At 44.6% G+C, this 21,753-nt stretch overlaps 3 protein-coding genes across 5 annotated transcripts in view; 1 reads left to right on the top strand and 2 right to left on the bottom strand.

The window, feature by feature from the left end:
- Window positions 1-6,913, bottom strand: part of tecpr2 (tectonin beta-propeller repeat containing 2) — a 28,793-nt gene extending 21,880 nt beyond the window's left edge. The window contains exons 1-9 of the mRNA XM_056393720.1: window positions 6,631-6,913; window positions 5,335-5,444; window positions 4,453-4,593; window positions 4,074-4,202; window positions 3,822-3,953; window positions 2,946-3,103; window positions 2,503-2,656; window positions 813-965; window positions 298-430 (exon numbers count right to left, since the gene is read on the bottom strand). Of these exons, the coding sequence (XP_056249695.1) occupies window positions 298-430; window positions 813-965; window positions 2,503-2,656; window positions 2,946-3,103; window positions 3,822-3,953; window positions 4,074-4,202; window positions 4,453-4,593; window positions 5,335-5,415 (1,081 nt within the window). The 5' untranslated portion in view covers window positions 5,416-5,444; window positions 6,631-6,913. The remainder of the gene's footprint in view (window positions 1-297; window positions 431-812; window positions 966-2,502; window positions 2,657-2,945; window positions 3,104-3,821; window positions 3,954-4,073; window positions 4,203-4,452; window positions 4,594-5,334; window positions 5,445-6,630) is intronic.
- A 592-nt stretch (window positions 6,914-7,505) lies between these two features.
- znf839 (zinc finger protein 839) lies at window positions 7,506-17,631 on the top strand. Of its 2 annotated transcripts, none has more exons than XM_056392976.1 (10): window positions 7,506-8,708; window positions 9,121-10,212; window positions 11,136-11,273; window positions 11,432-11,545; window positions 11,636-11,728; window positions 14,174-14,320; window positions 14,431-14,535; window positions 14,794-14,881; window positions 15,370-15,412; window positions 15,619-17,631. In XM_056392976.1, exons 1-10 carry the CDS (start codon window positions 7,830-7,832, stop codon window positions 16,346-16,348), a joined length of 3,429 nt encoding a protein of 1,142 aa, XP_056248951.1. In that variant the 5' UTR covers window positions 7,506-7,829; the 3' UTR covers window positions 16,349-17,631. The 2 variants fall into 2 exon arrangements, with proteins under 2 accessions (XP_056248951.1, XP_056248950.1); XM_056392975.1 differs by having other exon boundaries at window positions 7,513-8,708; window positions 15,259-15,412.
- cinp (cyclin dependent kinase 2 interacting protein) lies at window positions 17,404-21,667 on the bottom strand. Of its 2 annotated transcripts, none has more exons than XM_056392978.1 (5): window positions 21,533-21,667; window positions 20,282-20,453; window positions 19,718-19,865; window positions 18,633-18,762; window positions 17,404-18,385 (listed from the first exon to the last, which is right to left on the bottom strand). In XM_056392978.1, exons 1-5 carry the CDS (start codon window positions 21,537-21,539, stop codon window positions 18,183-18,185), a joined length of 660 nt encoding a protein of 219 aa, XP_056248953.1. In that variant the 5' UTR covers window positions 21,540-21,667; the 3' UTR covers window positions 17,404-18,182. The 2 variants fall into 2 exon arrangements, with proteins under 2 accessions (XP_056248953.1, XP_056248955.1); XM_056392980.1 differs by having other exon boundaries at window positions 20,342-20,453.
- Window positions 21,668-21,753: the final 86 nt, after the last annotated feature.

The following is a 21,753-nucleotide window of genomic DNA, read 5'->3' as shown; positions in this document are numbered from 1 at the left end:
AGACAGATTGAAAAACATTTAGACAAAGACCAGTTTGGTAATCAGATTTAACAAGCTGCCAGTCAACCAGTGTTGTCAGGAGTGGGGGTGCGTGCAGCAGTGGTACTTGAGGGTGGGTCCAGTCCCTCAGAGGAGGGCTGTTCTACATGTTTAAGTATTTATCTATTAGCAGTAGTATTTTTAGCAGGAAGATCAGGGTGAGAATAGTAGTAGCAGCACTGATACTATCACTACTGGTCAAGTATTAGTACTGATACTATCACTACTGGTAGAAGTATTAGTAGTAGCACTATTCACAGTTGGAGGCCAGTCCCTCTGGGCTGTTGGAGAGGCGGATGATGTCTCTGTCTCCTTTCAGGATAAAGATCTCGTTGTCACAACACGACACTGATACGATGTCTCCACTGCTCTCCAAGGCTCCGATTATCACCTGAACACATCAAATACAAAACTGATCAGATATCAAACATCAACATTCACACAGCGTCAACATTCACACTGCAACAACATACACACAGCATCAAGATTCACACGTCCACAGTCAACATTTACACAGCGTCAACATTCACACAGCGTCAACAGTCTGCAGAAGGCTGCAGTGAAGGTCTGGCAGAGCATCATCAGAGCAGGACACCAAGTGTCTGCTATGTCACTTCAGGCAGACATTGACTGTAAGGCTGAGACTTGGCACTTTAACGTAGAATCCATTACTTAATTTCAAAGTGATGAAGCTCAGAGCCTGAAGAACAACAACTGTTCAAATACTTAGACTGTAGATGCTGCAATCACAGAGTACACAGTACCACCAGTACCTCACTGACACAGTCCAGGACGTAGAGGCTGTACTCGTTCCAGCTGAGGATCCAGCCCTCTCTCAGGAAACAGCAGAGCAGACCCAGCTGTCTGTCTGCTGGACGGAACGCACCAGTTGGACCAGGACGAGGAAACAACTCAAACTGAGGAACCTGACAGAGAAAGACAGACAGGTGAGAGCTAGACAGGTAACACAGAGAGGTCTAGAGGTAGACAGACAGACAATCCAAAACTGATGTAAAAAACAAATGTGTTGCCGTAACGGACACTAGCAGCCAAAGCTCCCACAGCCCAAAGCACCACTGCAGCTCCGTCCCACCAACTGCCTTGCCAGAACTTAATAAGTCCCACCTAGACTTCACGTGCTACTGATGGTGGGTATGTAAACAACCAAACTTTGGCGACCCCACCTGCAGCCACAGATGTGCACCTGAGACAAGTGCTCCAGCCACTTTCGTCACCACACCATCAGAGCCCCCAGCGAACTCCAAAGGGAATCCGCCCTTAAACCTAACAGGGACAGAACAACTGCAATTTACAAAGAGCGTGCACAGGACCAAAGCTTAACACCGCAAAATCGACCAGCTAACTTAGCACGTTGACACAAACATTTTCCCAGAACAAACCAGCGACCAGAATTCATTACAGCTGCTTAACTTAACCCTAAACAGAACAGCCAACTTACCACACTCGTTTGTGTCTCCTCAACAGACTGTGCACTCATTCACAAAAAGTTGTAGTGTCCTTCCGACACTACAACTCCTGCTTTCACGTTTCATTCACAAAACTGACAGACTCCGCCCATCATGCCATTCGAAGCAGAGACACCTAAACTGCACTAATCAAAACTTGACTCAAACAAGGTCAAGCCCCAATTTGTCACAGCCTGGCTCAACGGCTACACAACCAGAAAGGGGAGACAACACGAGTTGACATATAAAGTTCAAATAACTTATTTACAAAAAGGAAAATGAGGTTTAAGCCAACCAAAAACTTAGAAACAATAAACAAAAGAAAGGCCACAGCGGCCATCAGATCTGCTGGGAGCGCAGGATCGTCGACACCGACAGCCAGAGAGAGAGCCACGCACAGGACTGAATGGGGACATCTTAATGGTGCACACCTTGCTCAGGTGTAGCACATCAGGCTGATCCTGGTCCCTCCATTCAAACGACAAAAAGGAATAAGGACACCTTGTGCCCAGGTGGTCGTCACACAGGTTTACAGGTAGACAGACTTGTGTACAGGTAGCAGTAACAGAAATTAATCTGTTAGCAGTCGGACGCTTACCCAGAGAAAATGACACTCATGAAGTAAGTGGTGGACCAGCTCCTGCAGAACCTGTTCACCACCACAGTCTGTTAGAACCACTTCACATCTGAGCTGCTGCTTCACTGTAGAGCTGAGCTCCACAGGTCCTGCTCTCTCACACGTGTGCGGGCTGTGTTTGTGTGCTGTGTGTGTGTGTGTGTGTGTGTGTGTGTGTGTGTGTGTGTGTGTGCGCGCGCTGCATGTGTGTGTGCTGCATGTGTGTGCTGCGCGTGACACTACACTATAGTAGCTCAACCCTCCCTCAATTCTGTAAGTGATGAAAACTAAACAATAATTATCGTGTTTACATTTCACATCACATGACCGCTTAGTTGAGGTTAGCAGTATGTTCCCAGTGGTCCAGTGTTCCCAGTGTACCTGTGTGTTGAAGAGTGGTTTGAGCAGCCGGGTGTCCTCCACCTGTCCTCTGACGTCAGACCTCCACAGTCTGAGTCCAGGTCGAGCAGCAAACACCTGAAGATCACTCTGTTTACACAGAGCTGGCAGGAAACAGGCCCCGAACCTCCCACTGCTGTAAACAACAACAAATACTGTAAACAACCAGCACAAATACCATAAACAACAACAAACACGGCAAACAACAAACACTGCAAATAACAAGCACAAACACTGTAAACAACAAATACTGTAAACAAGCACAAATACCATAAACAATAAACACTGTAAACAACAACTACTGTAAACAACAAGCACAAATACTGCATTTTGTATATTACCTGTATGTTATATCACAGGTGTGTTGTACAGTACAGCTATGTTTTTATCACAGGTGTGTTGTACAGGTGTGTCAGGTGTTGTACCTCTTGCGGGGCTTGGTGCCCAGCTGCTGGACTTCCTGTGTCTGTGTGCAGTAGAGCAGAGATCTCTGCTGTGTTGAGACCAGCAGCACCTGGTGACTGTACTCCATCTGGACCACACCTGAGGACTCCTCCAATAGCAGCAGAGGTTTACACACACCCTGTATACACACACAGGTAAACACACACACAGCAGAAAATGAATCACAGTTTTTCCACACTTCCATTTTCCAGCTGTTATTTAGATATACATGATTCAGTGTTTGTGAAATTATAAACACCTGGAGATTTTAAAAACAACCAGTCTGCCTGTCTCCTCTCTGACAGCAGTGTACCGTCCTACTTTCTGCAGTACAGTGTTGTCATGGTGAAGATCAGAGGGTGTAGTGATACAGTTTGTACAGTGTTTGATTAACTTCACTGATGCAGGGAAGATGAAGGTCACCAGGTTCTTCACCTGGATTCATTTAAGACCCTCTGATGAAAACACATTGTTTAACCTTGTTAACGTCCATATGATGTTTTTATATAATAGAGAAATATGATGTTTTTATAACACAGACATATGTCAACACCATGACTGAGTGTTTCCTTGAACTGCAGTGAACCATTGACTCATAAAAACAGATTCAGACATCCAGGGTTTCATACGTCACAAAACTAAGGAACCAATCCTGTCAACTCGTGGGGCTAAATACACCTGAAACCTTGTCAGTAGATGAACTAAATATGAATCATAGCAGAGGATTAAAACATGGGGAGGAATTTAAAACAGAAACATATCAACAGATATTTTATAGACAAAATGATGAATGAGAAAATAATTGTATATGAACTCATAGCCATTAGAGTTGTGTTATCAGTGTAGAGGTATCCCACCTGGTCCAGATCCAGAGCTGTGAACACGACTCGTCCTTTATCGTCTCCAGAGAACAGTTTCATCCCGTTGGTGCTCCACGCCAACGAAGTCACCGAACCTTTGTGAAGCCCAACCACATCGAAACGCCTCAGCTACAGACAGACAGGCAGAGACATACGGGTTAAACTTGCTGAGAGAGACAAGTAACACTTACAGAGAGAGAGACAGGTTACAAGTTGACCTGTCTGAAACACACCTCTGGACCTTCTCACCTGTTTGTTGCGTCCTGGAAGTGGAGACACCAGGTGGAAGACTGCAACCCGACCTGAAGCTGTTCCCACGGCAACCAGATCATCAAAACAGCTGAGCAGCTTCACAGCTGTGATCGCATCATACTTTCCCTGCCACCCACACACACACACACACACACACACACACACACACACACACACACACAGTGTGACAGACACAAAAACACACTTCGCTTATTGATCAGCTCAGTTTACTAATAGATCAATAGTGCCCTCTGCTGGTCCACAGGCTGAACCTTTACTGTTTGGCTGAAGTTTGAAATAACAGGGGACACTCCTGTCCCCAGTTGGACCTCCTACAATAACAGACTGAGCACCACAAAAGAGGAAGAGCTCTGACCTCCAGACTGTACTTGTTCATGTGTGCCAGGCGGCGACAGTACAGGTAGAGCATGCCGATGCTGCTGCCCACTGCCAGAAAGTCACTGCTGCTGTCCAGAGCTGTCAGGTAGACCAGGACAGACCTGAACCCACGCTGGACCTGCACAGAGAACATCATCATCACCACTCACAGTTCATGAGTGATGTCACACTTGGTGTCGACAGGTAACAGGTGGGTAAGAGAAAACTGAAGAGATGAACCTGGGGTCCAAGTGGCAGCCTGACTGATACAGGATTTAATTATAAAGATCTGATAATATCAATTTGTTTAACAGAAACATTTTGAAAGTTACATTTAGTTACTGAAGGGAGTGACTCACACTCATGTTACAGGTCTAATAATCCTTCTAACACCTGTGCAGTCCAGTTGTTTGAAGTGATGGTCAGACATTAGCCATAACATATATATATATATATATATATATATATATATATATGTGTGTGTGTGTGTGTGTGTGGGTGTATGTGTGTGTGCGTGTGTATTATGGCTGAATCTAGTCCGGCCCTTTGTTGCCTTTGCTATCTTTCTTGTTCTGTGAACATATTGTTTACATTTCACCTCTTACTGAATTTACCTGCAGGTTTCACTCTTTCATCTCATTCTAATCACTTCATTCGTGGTTCTGATGAAGTTGCTTGTCATTAACAATTCACTCAACCTTTCATATGAACTGAGTCAGTAAACCTGGAGTCAACAGAACCAGGTGATCCGGGTGATCCCAACTGAGCTGAACTCACTTTGTGGTCCAGGCCTCATGTTGTAAAAGTAACAAAATGACTGTTGTGTTGTAGTCGTTGACAGCTGGCCGAGGTTCTGGCCTGGTTTGGATAGGTTCGGTACCTTGGCTGGGATTGCATTCAGCAGGTAATAGAGCGGGCAGAACTCTCTCAAGATCGATGGCGCGGTGGGCTGGGTTGTCATGTTTCTGCCGAAGTGGACTCAAAGTGATCCTGAAAGTCAGTTCAAAACCTCAACTTAGAAACACGTCAAATTTAGAGAATCACACCACAGAACTACAGCCATCAAACGCTCCAGTTCCCATTCAGCTGGATGAACTCTGAACCAAACAAACGTTACAAAAACCTTGGATTTTGCTGTTCAGACAGTAGGATACAGGTAAAACACAGCATAACGAGTCGTCGGGATTTACTCAAGATTAACACCACGAAGAATACAATAGAATTTAGAGTTTATGATTGATTTGGACTTTCTGTTGTAATATTCTCCCCTGACCAGGATCGAGCAGTGCGGTAACTAACCGCATGAACGAGCACAAACAGCTGAGATTTAACCTCATTCAAACGCTGTTTCGTGAACCATATATGCGCCGAATTAAAGTGAACGGTTTACCAAATGCTTTGAGATTTTCTTTTGCAGTGAGTATATTTAGGTGTTAGGCTTAAATGAAGAGACAGACTAAATTGACAATGCGATTAATGAAGTTTGGTTTGAAGAACTCCATGAATATAATGCCTCCCGATCGGATGGCTGGAACTCTGCACCAAACTCGGTTAAAAGATCAGCAGTTTGCGGTGTCCGTGCTCATAGTCTGACAACATGGACGACTGTAAAAAGAGGACGTTTAGATTCGTGGGGATTCATTTAAGTTAACATTATTAAGCATTTTACAACGATACAAGTTCAAATTTTATGATTTATCTGCAGTTTCTGCTGCACTAATCTCCCCGTAGAAGAGTGACAGAGGGCGGTAACATAGCGCGTGAACAGAGGTAAACAGCTGATATTTAACATACTTCAAACACTGTTTGGTGGAACAGACATTCGCCGAATTAAACGGGATATTTTGCCTGAGTGTAAGAAATCTTAAAGAATGCTTAACGGCGAATGTGTTTTCGCCCAAATTGAAAGAAATACTAAATTGTGTAACTGTTTAGCGGAGCTTGGTGTGACGCTGTCTGTGCAAGAGACTACGGCACCGGTTCACGTTAACGCAACAGACTGTTCTGAAAAATGACAGGTGACTTTAAACAGTATAATGTCCAAAACAAAAAACAAAAACAAATATCATGCTGTTCACGGAACTAGCTTCTCATACACCGAATCCAGGCTAGCTAGCATCATATGAGACCTGCTAACAGTAAGTTAGCGGCAGGAGGAAGACCGTGAGCCACTTACTGAAATTCACGGTGCAGGATTCCGTCAGATGTGGTTCCAGATGTTTCTATTCCAGCTGGATATCAAAAGGTTGACGGGTAACATCGCCCTGACTGGTTTCATACTGATGCTGAGCTGCAGTTAACAAACTGCGCCACCTGTCGTTAACACATAGAATTATAACTTGAACATCTGACTTCTTGTTATGTTTTAATGTATTTTCTACGTTTTTTATTCTCTTCCTACTGAACCATTAAAACTCGTGCTTTTTGTTCTTCATACTGACTCCAGTTTCTTAGTTAATCATCTTCAAACGCTGCCGGAAGATTCGTAAATAAATTAATTTATAAATGAATGACAGGAAGCGGAAACTCTGAGACTGTTGGTTGGAAAACCTGGAATCTGGAATTCTCCTTCCATTTGAAATGTTTAAAGTTGTACTTTATACGAACACTTTTAAGGTAAAAAGATAAGTAAAACGTTCAGAATACCTTCTTTAGTATTTTGTTTAATTTAATGGGAGAAATTGGGTTTCTCCTTGAATGTAACAATGAAACTGATAAGTTTGCTGTCCCTGTGAAATAATAAGATTTCCAAACAAACTATATTTTCTGGCTACTGATTATAAATGTGCTGATAAACACATTTTTAACGGGAACAATCAATATTTAAAAAAATTAGTACAAAAACGGCTTGATAATGGTTGTATAACAGTGGAATAGCCCATTAATGCACATGTTGACTTTCTAACATGTAATGATCATCTGAAGTTAATTTGATTGCACAAAACATATTGGTGTTATTATTTTATTTTGAAATATTTTTTATCTTGATGTTAATTTTATTTCATAAAAATCAACAACGCAGATGCTTTCTTTCTTATTCCAATGTAAAATACACACTAATCAACATTAAAATGTTTAATACTACAATAATGAATCCAGTCCGGTGGTGTTTCCGGTCCTGGAGCTCCGCGTCTCCGCTCCTGCTGTGGGCTAAGCTAGGCTAGTTCAAAACTCCCCCCGCTAACCGTTACACACTACCGTTATCACCGCTCCCGTTAATGACGTCCTTCATCCCAGCGGGGCGTTTTATACACCAGCACACACAGATTTTATAAAACAGTATTTATTCAGTGATATTGACCTACGATCCGGTTGATTTGAGTCACCGACTGGCCCCCAGCCTGAGCTAAGCTAACAGTTAGCCTCACAGCCAAAATGGCGGACAACGAGGATGACAGCGGTTCTATCAGAACAATAACAGCCGCCGAGCTGCCGGTGCCCGCGGCTCAGTCCCCTGTCGCCAACTGCACTCAGCCCGCGGAGAGTTTACCATCAGCGTCCGCTGCATACATCACTCAGACCGGGGGGAATGTTTCTGCAGCGGCCGCCGACCAGAGCGTTCAGCCCGGGGAGAGTTCACAGACCGTGTTCAGTGCAGAGAGCGGCCAGTCTGGGGAGAGTTTACCGTCAGGATCCGGAGCTCAGCTGGCGGACTTCTTACAGAGCTGCCCGGAGGAACAGAGCATACTTGTGGGCACAGAGTTCACAGGCCTGGGACCGGACCTGGTCAACACCACCATCATCTACGTGCAGCCGGACGGAACTCTGGTCGAGGGGTCCGGGCTGACGGCCGAGGAGCAGCAGGCTTTGCTGGACCAGCTCACCAAGCAGCAGATCGTCCAGGTCTCTGACACCGAGGCCGCCCAGTTGCTCCAGCAAAGCCAGCTGGTTAAAACCATCCCAGTCCACAACGCGGCCCTCGACCCGAGCCAGCTGCAGCAGGTTATCAACCAGGTCACCAAGTCCCAGCAGCATGTCCACATCCATGTCCCCCAGCAGCAGGTCCATGTCCAGGTCCCCCAACAGACCCTGAAGCAGCAGGTCCACGTCCAGCAGGTCCAGGTTCCCCAGCAGGGTCTGAAGCACCAGGTCCAGGTCCAGCAGGGTCTGAAGCAGCAGAAGCAGATTCAGGTCCAGGTCCCTCAGCAGAATCTAAAGACCACAACCCAGAACAATGCTTCCCAGCAGCTGAAGAGTGTCGCCCAGCAAGTGGCCATGCAGACCTGCGGCTCAGTCCAAGTGGTCCAGAAGAAGGTGGGTCACACATGAATGCTGGTTAAAGATCAGTCAGGTTCATCTGGACTGTAATGGTCTCACCAGCTTCAGACAGATCCAGACTGCCGCTCCCCCCGGTTCTGTTCATCTGCTCTGTCAGAACAGGACTCCACCAGTCGGTCAATGTTCACTTAAAGCAGGGGTTGCCAAACTGAGGGTTCAGACAGGGTCCAGCGTAGATCTGATCTTATTGACAGGAGATGATTGAAAGAAGATGATCAACCCAAGTGTTACCTGCTGGATTGCTGGGGGTTGTTTTTTCCTGAGGCCTTTTTAGATAATTCAAATAAAATGAGAAAAAAATCTGTTTTAGGTTGAAGTTGAAACATTATTTTGCAAGTGAAAAAATTACTTAATTGGTTAATTGGTTTCTGGTTTTCTGTCCTTTCAGTCAGAGCCCGTCAGGATCCAGATCCAGGTTCCTCCCAAACAGGAAGTGAAGCCTGGTGCAGCCCTGCAGCAGAAGAGTGTAGCTGTCAATCATCCACAGGTGAAGCTGTCGGCTAATGGCAGTGTGAGCAGTGCTCAGATTATCCACATCCAGCCTGTGGTTGGTCAGCAGGGTCAGCAGTTTTTCCTGCAGCAGAGTGCGGGGGACCCACCCATCCAGCTGCTGCTGCAGAGCCCCACCCCCGTCGTTGGATCTCTTCTCCCATTGGTCCACAAGCTGACGGGCCAGACGACATCAACGGGAACCACCTCCAGTCCAGGTCAGAAATCTGTAGCATCCCCCATCAGAGTCCAGACCCCCTCCACTGTTAAGACCACGGCCACCTCCATCATCAAGACGCCACCCAGTTCTGCTGCTAAAACTGTTAGCGTCCCGCTAATTAAAAATCCCACTAATGGCACGACAGCAGCCACCAGTAAGAGTTCTGTTAAACCACCTGCAGTGGCAGTGGCAGTCCCAGTCCAGACCACCACACCAGCTCGACCTGCCACCGTGACCACACCCCCTGCTGCTCTGCCCCCTGGACACCTAGGAGTGAAGGACAAAGAAAGAGAAAAAGAGAAAAAGAAGGTGAAAAAGAGGGAGAAGAAGACGGTGAAGGTCCAGACCAGATCAGGTCGGGTCTCCAGACCACCAAAGTACAAAGCCAAAGACTACAAGTTCATAAAGACGGAAGACCTGGCCGACAGCCACCAGTCCGACTCTGACGACTACTCCGACATGAGCGTGGAGGAGGAGGAGGGAGAGGGCGGGAGGAACGATGGCCCCTCCCCCGGCGCCTCCACCTCCCTCACCTACAGCCACAAGTCCCGGTCCCACCGCTGCCAGACCTGTGACAAGGCCTACATCGGTCCAGGAGGCCTGAACCGGCACTATAAATTGAACCCGACGCATGGAGATCCCGATCCACCTGGCAGTCAGCCCGGCAACATACCAGGCACACTAAGAGACATCAGCCAACCACAGGAGATGACAGTAAGAGAGGAGGAGAAAAAGAAGGAGGACAAACCTGCTACCATGGCAACGAACAGAGTAAGAGAAACTCAGAAGATAAGTTTGAGCTTTTAGCTCTGTAGTTTATTACTGACTGGTTACTAGCTGGTTAATCAGTGGCTCATAAATAATAACTGGCTATTGACTGGTTAATTACTGTATGACTTACAAAATAATTACTGTGTTGTTAACTTCAAATTACTGAGTGTAGTGTAATAACCTGGTTAATTAGTCTGGTTAACTAACTAGTTAATTAACGTCTGGTTACATACAGTGATCACATATGTCCGGCTCGGATTGATTATTATAAGATGATTATAGATTATATAATTATTGATCATCATCTAACTGACATCTTTTTATAAAATAATGGAACATACATCTCTGATATTCATCTAAAAATCAAACTACATAAACTCAGAGTGAGACACCATACTCAGGTAACACACCTGTGTGAGAGACACACACACACACACACACAGTGTTACACTGTTGTATCCTCCCAGCTGACATCAGTTTAAATGTGTTTCCACAGGTTGTCATGACGACTGATGACTCGGCACTAATAATAACAAAACAGTATTTTTTGTGATTTTTTTTTTTTTTTTTCGGGCTTTTTGTGCCTTTATTGACAGCACAGTAGAGAGACAGGAGATGGGGAGGCAGAGAGAGGGGGAATGACATGCAGCTAAGGGCTCCGATGCGGGACTCGAACCGGGGCCGACTGCAGCGAGGACTGTGGCCTCTACACATGGGGCGGATGCTCATCCAACTGAGCTACTCAAAGCCCCATTAGTGAATTATTGTGATTGACTAGTTATTGATTTGTCTTGTTTATTAACTGGTTTATTACAAACTAGTTAATGAATGCGAGATTACCTGACTCGTTATTTAAGCAGTAGTTAACTCGTGACTATTTGACTGGTTAGTTGTTGTCAGGTTGACTTCCTGTCTGTCTTCAGGTGGAGGGGGGTCCAGCAGCAGCTGTAGGACTCAGGGGTCTCCATCACCGGGGCCCTGGACGACCTCGGGGACGAGGAAGAGGCAGGGGCCGGGGACGGGGTCGGGGCCGGGGTCGATCACTGGCTCCGCCTCCTAAGGTGAGTTCACTGGTTTAACCTGGATCTTTATTGAATAAAAACTTCACTTAGGAATTTTTTTATTATTCTTCATTGATTGATCAGTTGATCGGTGCTACACCGGTGCGTCCTTTACAACAGCAAAATAATCATTTAATCTGATTGATTCATTATCTCAGGTGACGGTGGGCCTCGTCAGTAAGCGGGGTCGGCGCGGGCGACCTCCGAAGCTCAGTGTTACCACGGTAACAGCAGAGCAGCATGCAGAGAGGAGACGAGACCGCTTGCAAGAGGTAAGCGAAGAAAGAGGAGATAGGGGCTTTACAGGCCTGGTGTAATGATTTGTACTACAGGTGTATGAAGTGACCATGTGTTGTTTGCAGCTGGTGGAGCAGTGTGAGGATGAAGAGCTGATGGACATCGTTCTTCCTCGTTTGACCAAAGTGTTGAGTCTTTGGGATCTGCTGCTGGCAAAGGTACAGGCCTGTAGTCTATACACACGCACTATACACACACACACACACTGCATACACACTACAACCTCTCTGTTCTGCAGCGCAGTGAGATGAGAGTTTGCTTCTGTAGCTGCTTCTCTGTCCTGCCAGGATGTTGTGGAGAGGGTGGTTGGTATTGTCTAAGAAGGCCTCCATCTTTCATTGCATGCGTCTCTCCACAACAGTCCTGAGTGAGTCCAGACTCCTGCCAAGCACAGACGCAGCCTTTTTTACCATCTTGTTCAGTCTCTTTGTGTTCATGTCTCACATGCTGCTGCCCAGCAGACTGCAGCATAAAAGAGTCTGGCCACCACTGACTGATAAAACATGTGCAGCATTGCAGACTGCACACTGCAGTCGTCAAAGAACCTGAGCCTCCTCAGGAAAAAGAGCCGGTTCTGCCCGTTCAGGTAGATGGCATCTGTGTTCAGGGACCAGTCCAGTTTACTGTCCAGGTGCACACCTAGGTATTTATAAGTGTGCACCACCTCATTGTCCTTCCCTTGAATGTTGACTGGCTGAAGGGTGGGCCTACACCTCTGAAAGTCGATGACCATCTCCTTGGTCTTGGAGGTGTTCAGAAGGAGGCAGTTCTTGTCACTCTATTCACTGAATCCATCGTCAGATCCCTGTTCTCCTCTTCCTGCCCGTTCCTGTTACACGCCACAATAGATGTGTCCCTGAGACACAGTTACCCAGCCTGACATACTGTGGTTGTCTTGTCAGGTAATCCAAAATCCAGGATGTGAAGCAGGGATCCAACCCCATCCCCTCCAGCTTGTCTTTAAGAGTGGGGGGTTGGATGGTATTAAATGCACTTGAGAAATCAAAGAACATAATCCTCATGTAACTACCTGGCTCATCCAAGTAAGAATGGGCCTAGTGGAGCAGGTAAAGTACGGCATCATCCACTCCCATATGTTCTTTGTAGGCGAACTGTAGGGGGTCTAGTGCATGTTCAACCTGTGGCCTCAGAAGGTAGAGAAGCAGCTACTCCAGGGTCTTCATGAAGTGTGATGTGATCTCAGCCGGTCGTCCTACTTAAGCTACTGGAACAACACATGATGTTTTCCACAGGACCGGGACCCTCCGTATTTGTAGGCTTAAGTTGAAGATCTTATGGAGAGGCTCAGCTAGCTGGGCTGCACAGTCCTTTAACATCCTTGGACACACATTGGCCTTGTCCACATCACCTGATGTTGCCTGGCTGTTCTTGTCTTTATAGCCAGTGATGGTCCTCATCCCCTTCCACACCTCTCTGGTGTTGTTGTGCTGCAGCTTCCTCTCTACTTTCTTTTTGTAGTCCTCCTTCGTCTGCTTTAATCTCCTCTTAAGCTCATGTTGAATACACCTGAGCTTCTCCCTGTCTCCATCCCCGAAAGCCTCCTTTTCTAGTTGAGGAGGGTCTTGATGTTACTGGTGATCCAGAGTTTCTTGGTTGGAAAGCAGTGTACAGTTCTTGCTGGTATTACAGTGTTCATACAGAAGTTAATGTAGTCCGTGGTACATTCAACCATTCTATCAAGGTTAGGGTTAAGATAAGAGATTTAAAACAGGACAGGAGCAGAGAGCAGAAAGTCTAATACCAAGTTAGCTCCCCTCCCAGGTATAGCTTTAGGAGGGGTATCTGGTCTCCCTGTTTCAGCTAAGTAGTGCAATCTCAGGATTGTATCTTTGGTCCTTATAGATGATGTGAAAAACTGAATTACTGAACAATTCAGACGATGCTCTGTTTATTTCAGGTTGAATTAAAAAAACAAACCCAGAACAATCAACTGGATAATAGTTGCTTTTCATTAACCCATGTTCTTATAATGTAGTTAACTCTGTGTGTGGGCTCCAGGCTGCAGCTAGTGTGTGTGTGTGTGTGTGTGTGTGTGTGTGTGTGTTGCACGGTGCTCCAGCGTGACAGAACTACCAACCCCCGCCCCTCACACACATGCAGATGAACATCATAGACGAATGTCTTATTCAGAAACAGAGTTTGTGATAAAATGTGAGAGAACTTCTATGTCAGAATAACAATCAGGAAATTTATTTTCTTAATTTCTTCAGTACAGAGAGCAGAACCGATAAAGTCGAAGCTTATCAATACTCAGGTCTTTAAATATTTAGCCCTGAAATCCATTTAATACCGGGTACCCGTCTCTAATTATATATCTCATCTGGTTTGGGATTAACCCAGGATGTTCCAGGAGGACCCCACTGGAGAGAAGGCCACCATGACCCCACCCCTGATAAATGACAGAAAGTGGCTGGATGATTAAAAGTGTAATGAAATTTATTGTGTTGTTAGAGGAAGTGCTTTTTTATTTTAGGGAAGGTGGGCCACTCCATTGTTCAGTATGATCCTGCAGGAAACTTGGTTTTCAGGTGGAGACACAGTCAGTCTTCACTCAGAAACACTGTGTGTCCTCTGGTTTTTAGGTGGAGCGCAGCGGTTCAGCTCGGACTCGGTTTCCGGACATTTACCGTGAGTATGAGTCCCTGCAGGTTCAGGTGAAACAGGCCGCTCAGGATTACATCATCAGTCCACAGGGTGGAGCCACACCACTTGAGGTCAGAAACATTGAGGTGAGAGCTTCTACTGGGTTCTACTGTATCTACAGTCACAAACGTTCTGTTGTAGGTTGGCCGTAGCAGCATAGAGATCCGTAACTAGGTCACTGCTCTGTGTGATTCAGGTTGCCAGGTGTCTAGGGATCCTGGATGAGGTGAACAGGATGAAGGTTGTTGCTGGAGCATCTCCCAATTGCAGTCTGACCAATAAGAATGTTCGATACATGGAGGTAAACAAGCTGTCAGTGAGGTTAGGTTCTTCGATCCTGTTTAGATCTGGTTCCAGTTTATATTTGGCTCCAGATTGGATCAGTTAGCATCTGGATCCAGGTTAGATCTGGTTCCAGTATGTTTACCTGCTGTCTTTGGAGTGTCCTGATTTCAGAGACCTGGATCTGTTACCTGTTGTACCCTGATAGAGACCAGGACTGTGACAGTTAAACCTGATCCAGGTTCAGTCTGAGTTCATCAGAAAATATGTCTTCTAGAATTCCAAGATGCTGCCGCCGTCAAAGAGATTCAAGATGGAGAACAGTGTTCCCGTTCAGCAGAACGGTATCGAGACACACAGAACAAGTACAGTTACTGCACTCTACTACATCAGTACTACACTCATACATTTGGACAGACGTATACACATAGACGCCACATTGGTCGCTTCAGCCTGTTGCGATGATACGATAAACAGATTTCAGCCTAAACTATCATGATTCTAAATAAGTGTAGAACAAACTTTTATTTTAACTTCACATAGATCATAAACCTTTGAAAATAAAAATGTTCCAGAGCTTTTTATCCAGAAAATGTGCAGCACCTCCGTGTGCTTGTTTACAGACCAGTCTTGCCTGTCCAATATGGCGGCAATTTTGACGTACGATATAGCAGCCAACTAGGCGTCTACGTGTAGATGTCTATGGCTGGTTTCTTTATGTCTTCGCACTTTTCTCTTCAAGGTGGTTTGACAGTGACCCCCGTGACCTCTGTGACCCCCGTGACCGCTGTGACCCCTGTAAACTCGTCTCTAAAGTCCTGCTCAGTCTCTGTGTCTCCTTTGGTGATTCCAGGTGGATCAAAACTATTGACCACCACCGCTGACTCTGCCTCCAGGTAAGCTGACGCTGCTGCCACCCTCCTAGTGTACAGGTAAAACAGCTGATCACATGGAGATGTGGTGTTAAAGCTCAGAAGCTGGTGTTGCTCTGTTTCACCAACCTGAGGGTTTTGCTGTCTAGTGTATCGGTGTCACACCTGGACTAGGTCTACAGAACTGATCTGGTCTTTCGAGGTATGAATGTGTTTCTCTGGTCCCCCAGCTCTTCTGGCTTCACCTCTGCAAAGATGACATCCACCAAGGCTCCGCTCCCTGCCACACCTATGGAGATCACCCCAGGTGAAGATCAGGGGGAGGGGCCTCTGCAGACTGACGTCCAAGTGGAGACTCTACCAGCAGGCCAGGACCAGGTCCTGAGCACCACTGACATTGCAGCCCAGATGAAGGAGCTGGAGAAAGCTCTGGGTTCAAGTCCTGAGACTACCGCAGACACAAAGACACTTGAGTCTGGCTGCGTCCAGACATCTGGATCCACCACAATCCAGACACTGGAGTCAAACACAGCCCAGGCTCTGGAGTCCAGCACAACCCAGACACCTGGATCCACCACGATCCAGACACTGGAGTCCAGCACAGCCCAGACACTGGAGTCCAGCACAGCCCAGACACTGGAGTCCAGCACAGCCCAGACACTGGAGTCCAGCACAGCCCAGACTCTGGCCTCCTCCCAGCTTCAGCAGAGGGACTCATCCCAGTCTGATTCCACCACAGATGCATGTGAGGCCAAAGAGCTGCAAGAGGGACAGGAGATATACATCCAGACTGAGGGGCTGACAGTCCAGCTGGCGGAGCCTGGTTCAGACCGGATTGTCATTGTCAATGGGCCAGATGGGACCACGATGCACATCCAGACTCCAGAGGGGGTCCCCCTGGAGGCAGTCCAGGCCTTGCTGGGCATTGAGGCGTCAGACGGAGCCAAAACTCCTCATTAAACTCTGAACAGGATCCAGACTGATCTGGACTGAGTAGAACCAGAAACTGACCTGAACCACTGACAGTGAGAGTCTGGATGTTTAAGGTAGTATTTATAAGGTGGTATGACCTCCCAGGTGCTGTCAATGGACAATACCTTAAGCTGAGAGTCTTACATGTCCGCACAGGTGAACATCAACAAAGAATTGACAAACACCTGGATCCGTGAAACAACTGGACCTGCAACAGTCCTAAAAGACAAGTCAACAAACAGGCATCATAAACACACCTGTCAGTCTGACCAATTAGCAACTCATGTTTCTTGCAGCGTCCCTGAGGACAAAGTGGGTGTAAAGAGTACCCTGTAGTTAACAGGTCTTCAGACTTCTGGTTTGTGGCTTCAGGTGTTTCTGTTGGTTCTGCTGTTTCATATTAGCACTTGAGGACAAACGGGATGAACTGTTCCTTTAATATCAACCTGTTCTGGTCGGACACTGTTGGTGACATCAGACTGAACTTTGCAACAAGTTGAAGATCTTCCAACAAACACCTGAAGTTTTTTTTCCTAAAATATCAAACCTCTGTTCAGAAACCAGAAGGCTGCAATCTGTAGTCGACGTTCAGCTCTTCATATTTAATGTTTAAACGCTGTTACCCTGAGAGAAATGATCAAACTGTGAACGTGAACCTGAACAGGTGAGGACACAGTAAACCTGATCAATGAATCCTGACCTCAGGTAAACAGATTAAACATCTAAATATGAGCAGCATCACTTAATGATCAGTTTGTGGTTTATATAATACAAACTAGTGTCCCCCTCTGGGCTGCCGTACTTATTGTCTCAGTTCATCTTGATGTTTGATTGGTTCATTCAGTTCTCACCTTTGATGATGTCATCGGCGGCTTGACAGGAGGTACCTGATCTTCCTGCTGGTTTTTAAGGAATCTGGAGTGATTGTAAATTTGTAAACTTTTTTTTTCTCCAGTGGTTCCATATTTGGACTTGTTCGTTTAAAAATAGAACCCGATTAGTTGGCTGTTTATATGTAGATAAATATGAAAACAAAGTTTAAAAAAGGTTGCACTATTTTATTACTTTTTATAAAACTTCACAGCAAAACATTTTCCAAACGTGTGAACTCAATGTTTGTAATCGTTTGGAGAATCGACGTGAGGACGGACTGAAAACAGTTTTGAGGAAATCAAAGTTTATTGATTTGTCATGTTGATCGTTCAAGTGCTGAATGCATTAAACATATTTCATGTTCCTCCAATAAACTGATGTGACAAACTCAAATCACGCTTTCTGTCTGAGTAGCTTTTGTTCATCGTTGTGAACATTGCATTTTTAATAAATTCTCAGTGACACATCAGTGTCTCGTAGTTTCTGAATTACCAGATACGTTGTACTTCAGTTGTATTTTCTCACCAGTAAATTAAACTCTAAAGACATCAAACAAAACAAAAACTAGTTTTACTTTAAGTAACAAATGAAATACTTGTTTATTTAATGTCAGCACTTAATAAATAGACATTTATCAACATTCACAGTTAATTTCAGGATTCAGAGACTTGAGCTGCTCTGACAGAAACGCACCTGTACAGTAAAGGTAACAGTGAAAGAAAAGCTCAACTTGCATGCCTGGTGGACATGAAAGAGTTAAAGTCCAGGCTGCAGGTGAACTCACCTGAGTTTACCTGTTTCTATTTCTACACCTGTTCAATAAGCCAGAAATGTTAATCAGACTACTAGGTTAGTAAATTACTCCTAAACCGCCTTTAAGCCAGGCTAACACCTGGATTCTCAGAGATGACCCCGACATTGACCTCATGACCCTGGGCGGCAGATGAGCTCACAGTGGCCGGTGCCCCGTCTCCAGCAACACAGACTCCAGGGTAAGTCTGATCTGCGGGGGTATAAAGGGCTGGTGCAGCCAGCAAGACAAGTAGACCATGCACAGGTCAGAAGTCTCAGTGTGGGCGAGTTCCTGCAGGATTGTCTGCTTCAATTTCAGCTCCTGACTGAAGGCTTCCCACAGGACACCAGACAATAACTCTGAAACGAGATAAAACTTGAGACGACAACAAAAACAAACATCTTTTCACAACTGAGGTCGTCTTTAATGGAAAATGCTTGTTTTTCTACAGATGTTAGTTTGTTTAGATGAAAACAGGCTGAACCAGGGCTGATGAATATACCACACTGTGAACAGGTGGAACACACTGATGTTCTGCAGGTGAGTCTATGGACAGTGCTCAGGTCAGTGTGATGTCATCACTCAGATGTGTAGAAGTAGACTCACTAAACTGTTTGGTGTTCCAGGTGTGAAACAGAGGACACTTTCTTCCTTCAGGTCCGAACTGGAATTCCTCCAGATCCTGAATGCCTCGCTGTGATGTCATCAGTTGCTCCATCTTTTTCACCACGGTGACCTAACAGGAAGAACACAGTGTGCAAAACAAGAACAAATTAAACAGATAATTTTGTCCTAAAATAAATCAACATGTTATATTAACAGGAAGTGATGTAATATGATCGCTGCAGAGTCTACAGACGGCTTAAATTCAACTTTATTTAAACAGTTTATAAGTGGTGTTTAAATGGATTCAGGATCAGCTGTCAAAGGTCAATTCATTCAGTTAACACAATTTAACTCAAATGTTCATAAGGATAAAATGAAGTGATGACATTTTATATACATAAGGTCAAAGGTCAACTAGGGTTATTATCCAATGCTGTAACTCAGGAAGGAGACTGTGACCATGTTTCCTGTAACTTGACTGTTTGGTGGAGGAAACAACAGGAGCAGGGGAATCTAGTTCTGTTCTGTGACATTAATTTTAAAGAATGAATGAAACATCTGAATGAACAGAGTTCAGGTGAGGTTGTTCTTAAACAGCTCAGAGCCACAGAGTCTGAGTGAGACTCAAGGGAAAGATCTGATGATGTCATATTTACATAATACCAGTAACATGACATGTGTCTGAATAATATGAATAAATATCGTTTGTCATAAAAGGAGACAGTGAAGGCCACATTTCTATTTGGTCGTAGAAGAAACACAGTGTAGGTGAAGAGAATAGAATCCAGTGCTCGTGCTCTCTCTCTCTCTCTCTCTCTCAATGATGGATGATTACATATTTTTATTATTATTATTTATAGCCAATATCCAATGCAAAGACAGGTCTGCAGCAGTCACGCTGGCGCAGGAGCAGTTCAGCACGTAGCCCCCACACACAGGTGAGTGAAGAGCATTTACAAAACCATCAGCCAATCAGAGCGTGGCATTTATCAAAACTTCAACCAATCAGTTGACAAGTTTTTTTTGCTGAAACTTACTCCTCAGTTAAATAAATGTAAATAAACTGAAGTTAAACAGAGTTTCACCATTTTGTCAACAACGTCCTGAAGTTTGCAGCATTCATCCTGCAGCTCTGCAGCGCCAACTGCTGGAGCTGCTGGAGCTGCTGAAGCTGATGAAGGTGATGAAGGTGATGAAGACTGGTCCACCAGCTGCAGCTGACTGTTCTGAGAACTGAAGGAAAGAAAAGTGATGATAATTATGAAAAGTCATGTGACTAACATAAGTCCTACAGGTGAAGCTCCTGAACAGATGAACATCTGTCAGTGAGTTTCTTCTGTTCAAGGTCAGTTCTGAAGAATCTGGTTCAGGAAAGGTGTCTGAACTGAATGAGTAGAAAGAGCTAGAGAGAGTAGAAAGAGCTCCTGCAGGAGTACAGGTGCATTGTGGGCAATGTAGGCCCCAGTTTTTAAGGAGGAATGTGTGGACGGAAAATATCTGTGACAGCGTTACAGGAGGGAAATGATAAATCATCTCTTGTCTCACTTTATGATGCTGACGAATCCTTAATCAGTAAAAACCTTCATTAAAACCTTCATTAAACTGAAAATTAACTCATTAAACTGAGCTAATTAAAGTAATTAACTCACAGTCTCATATTAACGATGTATGCTGCGACATTGAATCCATCCTCGTTGAGTTTTTCCCACCTCAGTATCAGGTTGTGCCAGTCAGCTGCATTATCTTTGATCTTTCTGGCACTTCCTGTGACAGCAGAGCACTTCCTGTTTGTTGAGGTCACCATGATATCACCTGACACACCTGAGAACATAATTTGTCTGGTTTTTATTATTGAACTGAACAAAACATTTCACGTAGCCATACATTTACATATTATTGTTTTTATAGTTTTCTCATCACGACAAAGAGAAAAATCAGTTTATATATTTAATTTATTATCATTATCATCGTTATGACAAGTGTTTGTATTTAGAGAATTCAGACTGATGCGTGTAGAGCAGACATGTGTTGATCTTCTGATGGTCTGGTCTCTTCTGGTCTCCTCTGGTTTGTCTGACACAACTGATCCAGTTTCTGCAAAGTTGTTCAGAGCTCCATGCTGCTTAAAAATCTTTAGTCCAGCCCTGGTTTGACTCTAAGACTCTGACTCTGATCAATATCTCTGATTAGTTTAATTTGATTATTCTAGAATCAGTGAAATAAACAAAACCTCATGTGTTTAAAATCTTTTTGAAACTTTCTGATTTCTCTGAGGTGATATATATGAAAATATCAGAGATTTTCTCAGATGTTTGAACCCACGCAGACAGACAGACAGACAGACGCATGCATGCGCACACACACACACACACACACACACACACACACACACACAACATTTGAATTTAATGAAGCTCCTTGGTTGTAAACATCAGTTAAATTATTATTATTTTTTTTTTATAAAAACACTATCTGTTATAAACTGAATCTCTGAAAATTCATTATTTTTTATTTATTTATTGTTACGATTCAATAATTTAAAGGAAAGGTTCCATGGTTTTATCTGAGAATTACCAATAGTAATCAATTATTCATTTTACTATTGATTATCACCTACACTCTTGTTGGAAGAAATCGGACATACCTTTTACCTCTGAGAATATTAATGATCCCTCAGCAAAATAATATTTATCAGTGAACACACTGAGAGAGGAACAATAATCATAAATCTGATCCAGGGTTCACTCTGATCAATACATCAGCTGTTAAGATGATCAGTTAATAGTTTAACACGCGGAGCAGCGAATTGATTCGTTTTCAGATTACTCAATCTATCAATCAATAAAGCCATTACAGAAATCGATGATCGACCGTATGATCAGCACCAGATGATCACTCACCATCCATTTGATCAACAAATTTCTCCGCTCACGTTGACGATCGACCTCACGCTTCCGGATATTTCTTCTTCTGTGTCATTTCTGCAGTGCGTTGGCGCCTCCTGCTGATCGATCCTTTCTTCTTCTCCTCAGTTTTTATGGCAGCAGGGTCCTCTTGGAGTTCTTCTTTAGATTTCGGTTGCAGTTTATGTTTTGTTTAAGGTTTCATTTCAAATATTAGG

The sequence above is a fragment of the Seriola aureovittata genome, chromosome 13 (genome assembly GCF_021018895.1).
Source record: "Seriola aureovittata isolate HTS-2021-v1 ecotype China chromosome 13, ASM2101889v1, whole genome shotgun sequence".
Taxonomy (NCBI): domain Eukaryota; kingdom Metazoa; phylum Chordata; class Actinopteri; order Carangiformes; family Carangidae; genus Seriola; species Seriola aureovittata.
This window is presented reverse-complemented; position numbering and strand designations above follow the sequence as displayed.

Bases quoted from the DNA above. Each gene is read 5' to 3' on its own strand.
- znf839 (XM_056392975.1), top strand. From the start codon at position 7,830: ATGGCGGACAACGAGGATGACAGCGGTTCTATCAGAACAATAACAGCC. The intron at 8,709-9,120 runs GTGGGTCACACA...CTGTCCTTTCAG, and splicing joins TCCAAGTGGTCCAGAAGAAG to TCAGAGCCCGTCAGGATCCA. The intron at 11,274-11,431 runs GTGAGTTCACTG...TCATTATCTCAG, and splicing joins CACTGGCTCCGCCTCCTAAG to GTGACGGTGGGCCTCGTCAG.
- cinp (XM_056392978.1), bottom strand. The intron at 19,866-20,281 runs GTGAGTTAATTA...TCTTTCCTTCAG, and splicing joins TACATCGTTAATATGAGACT to TTCTCAGAACAGTCAGCTGC. The intron at 18,386-18,632 runs GTGAGTCTACTT...ATCTCGTTTCAG, and splicing joins CTGGAACACCAAACAGTTTA to AGTTATTGTCTGGTGTCCTG.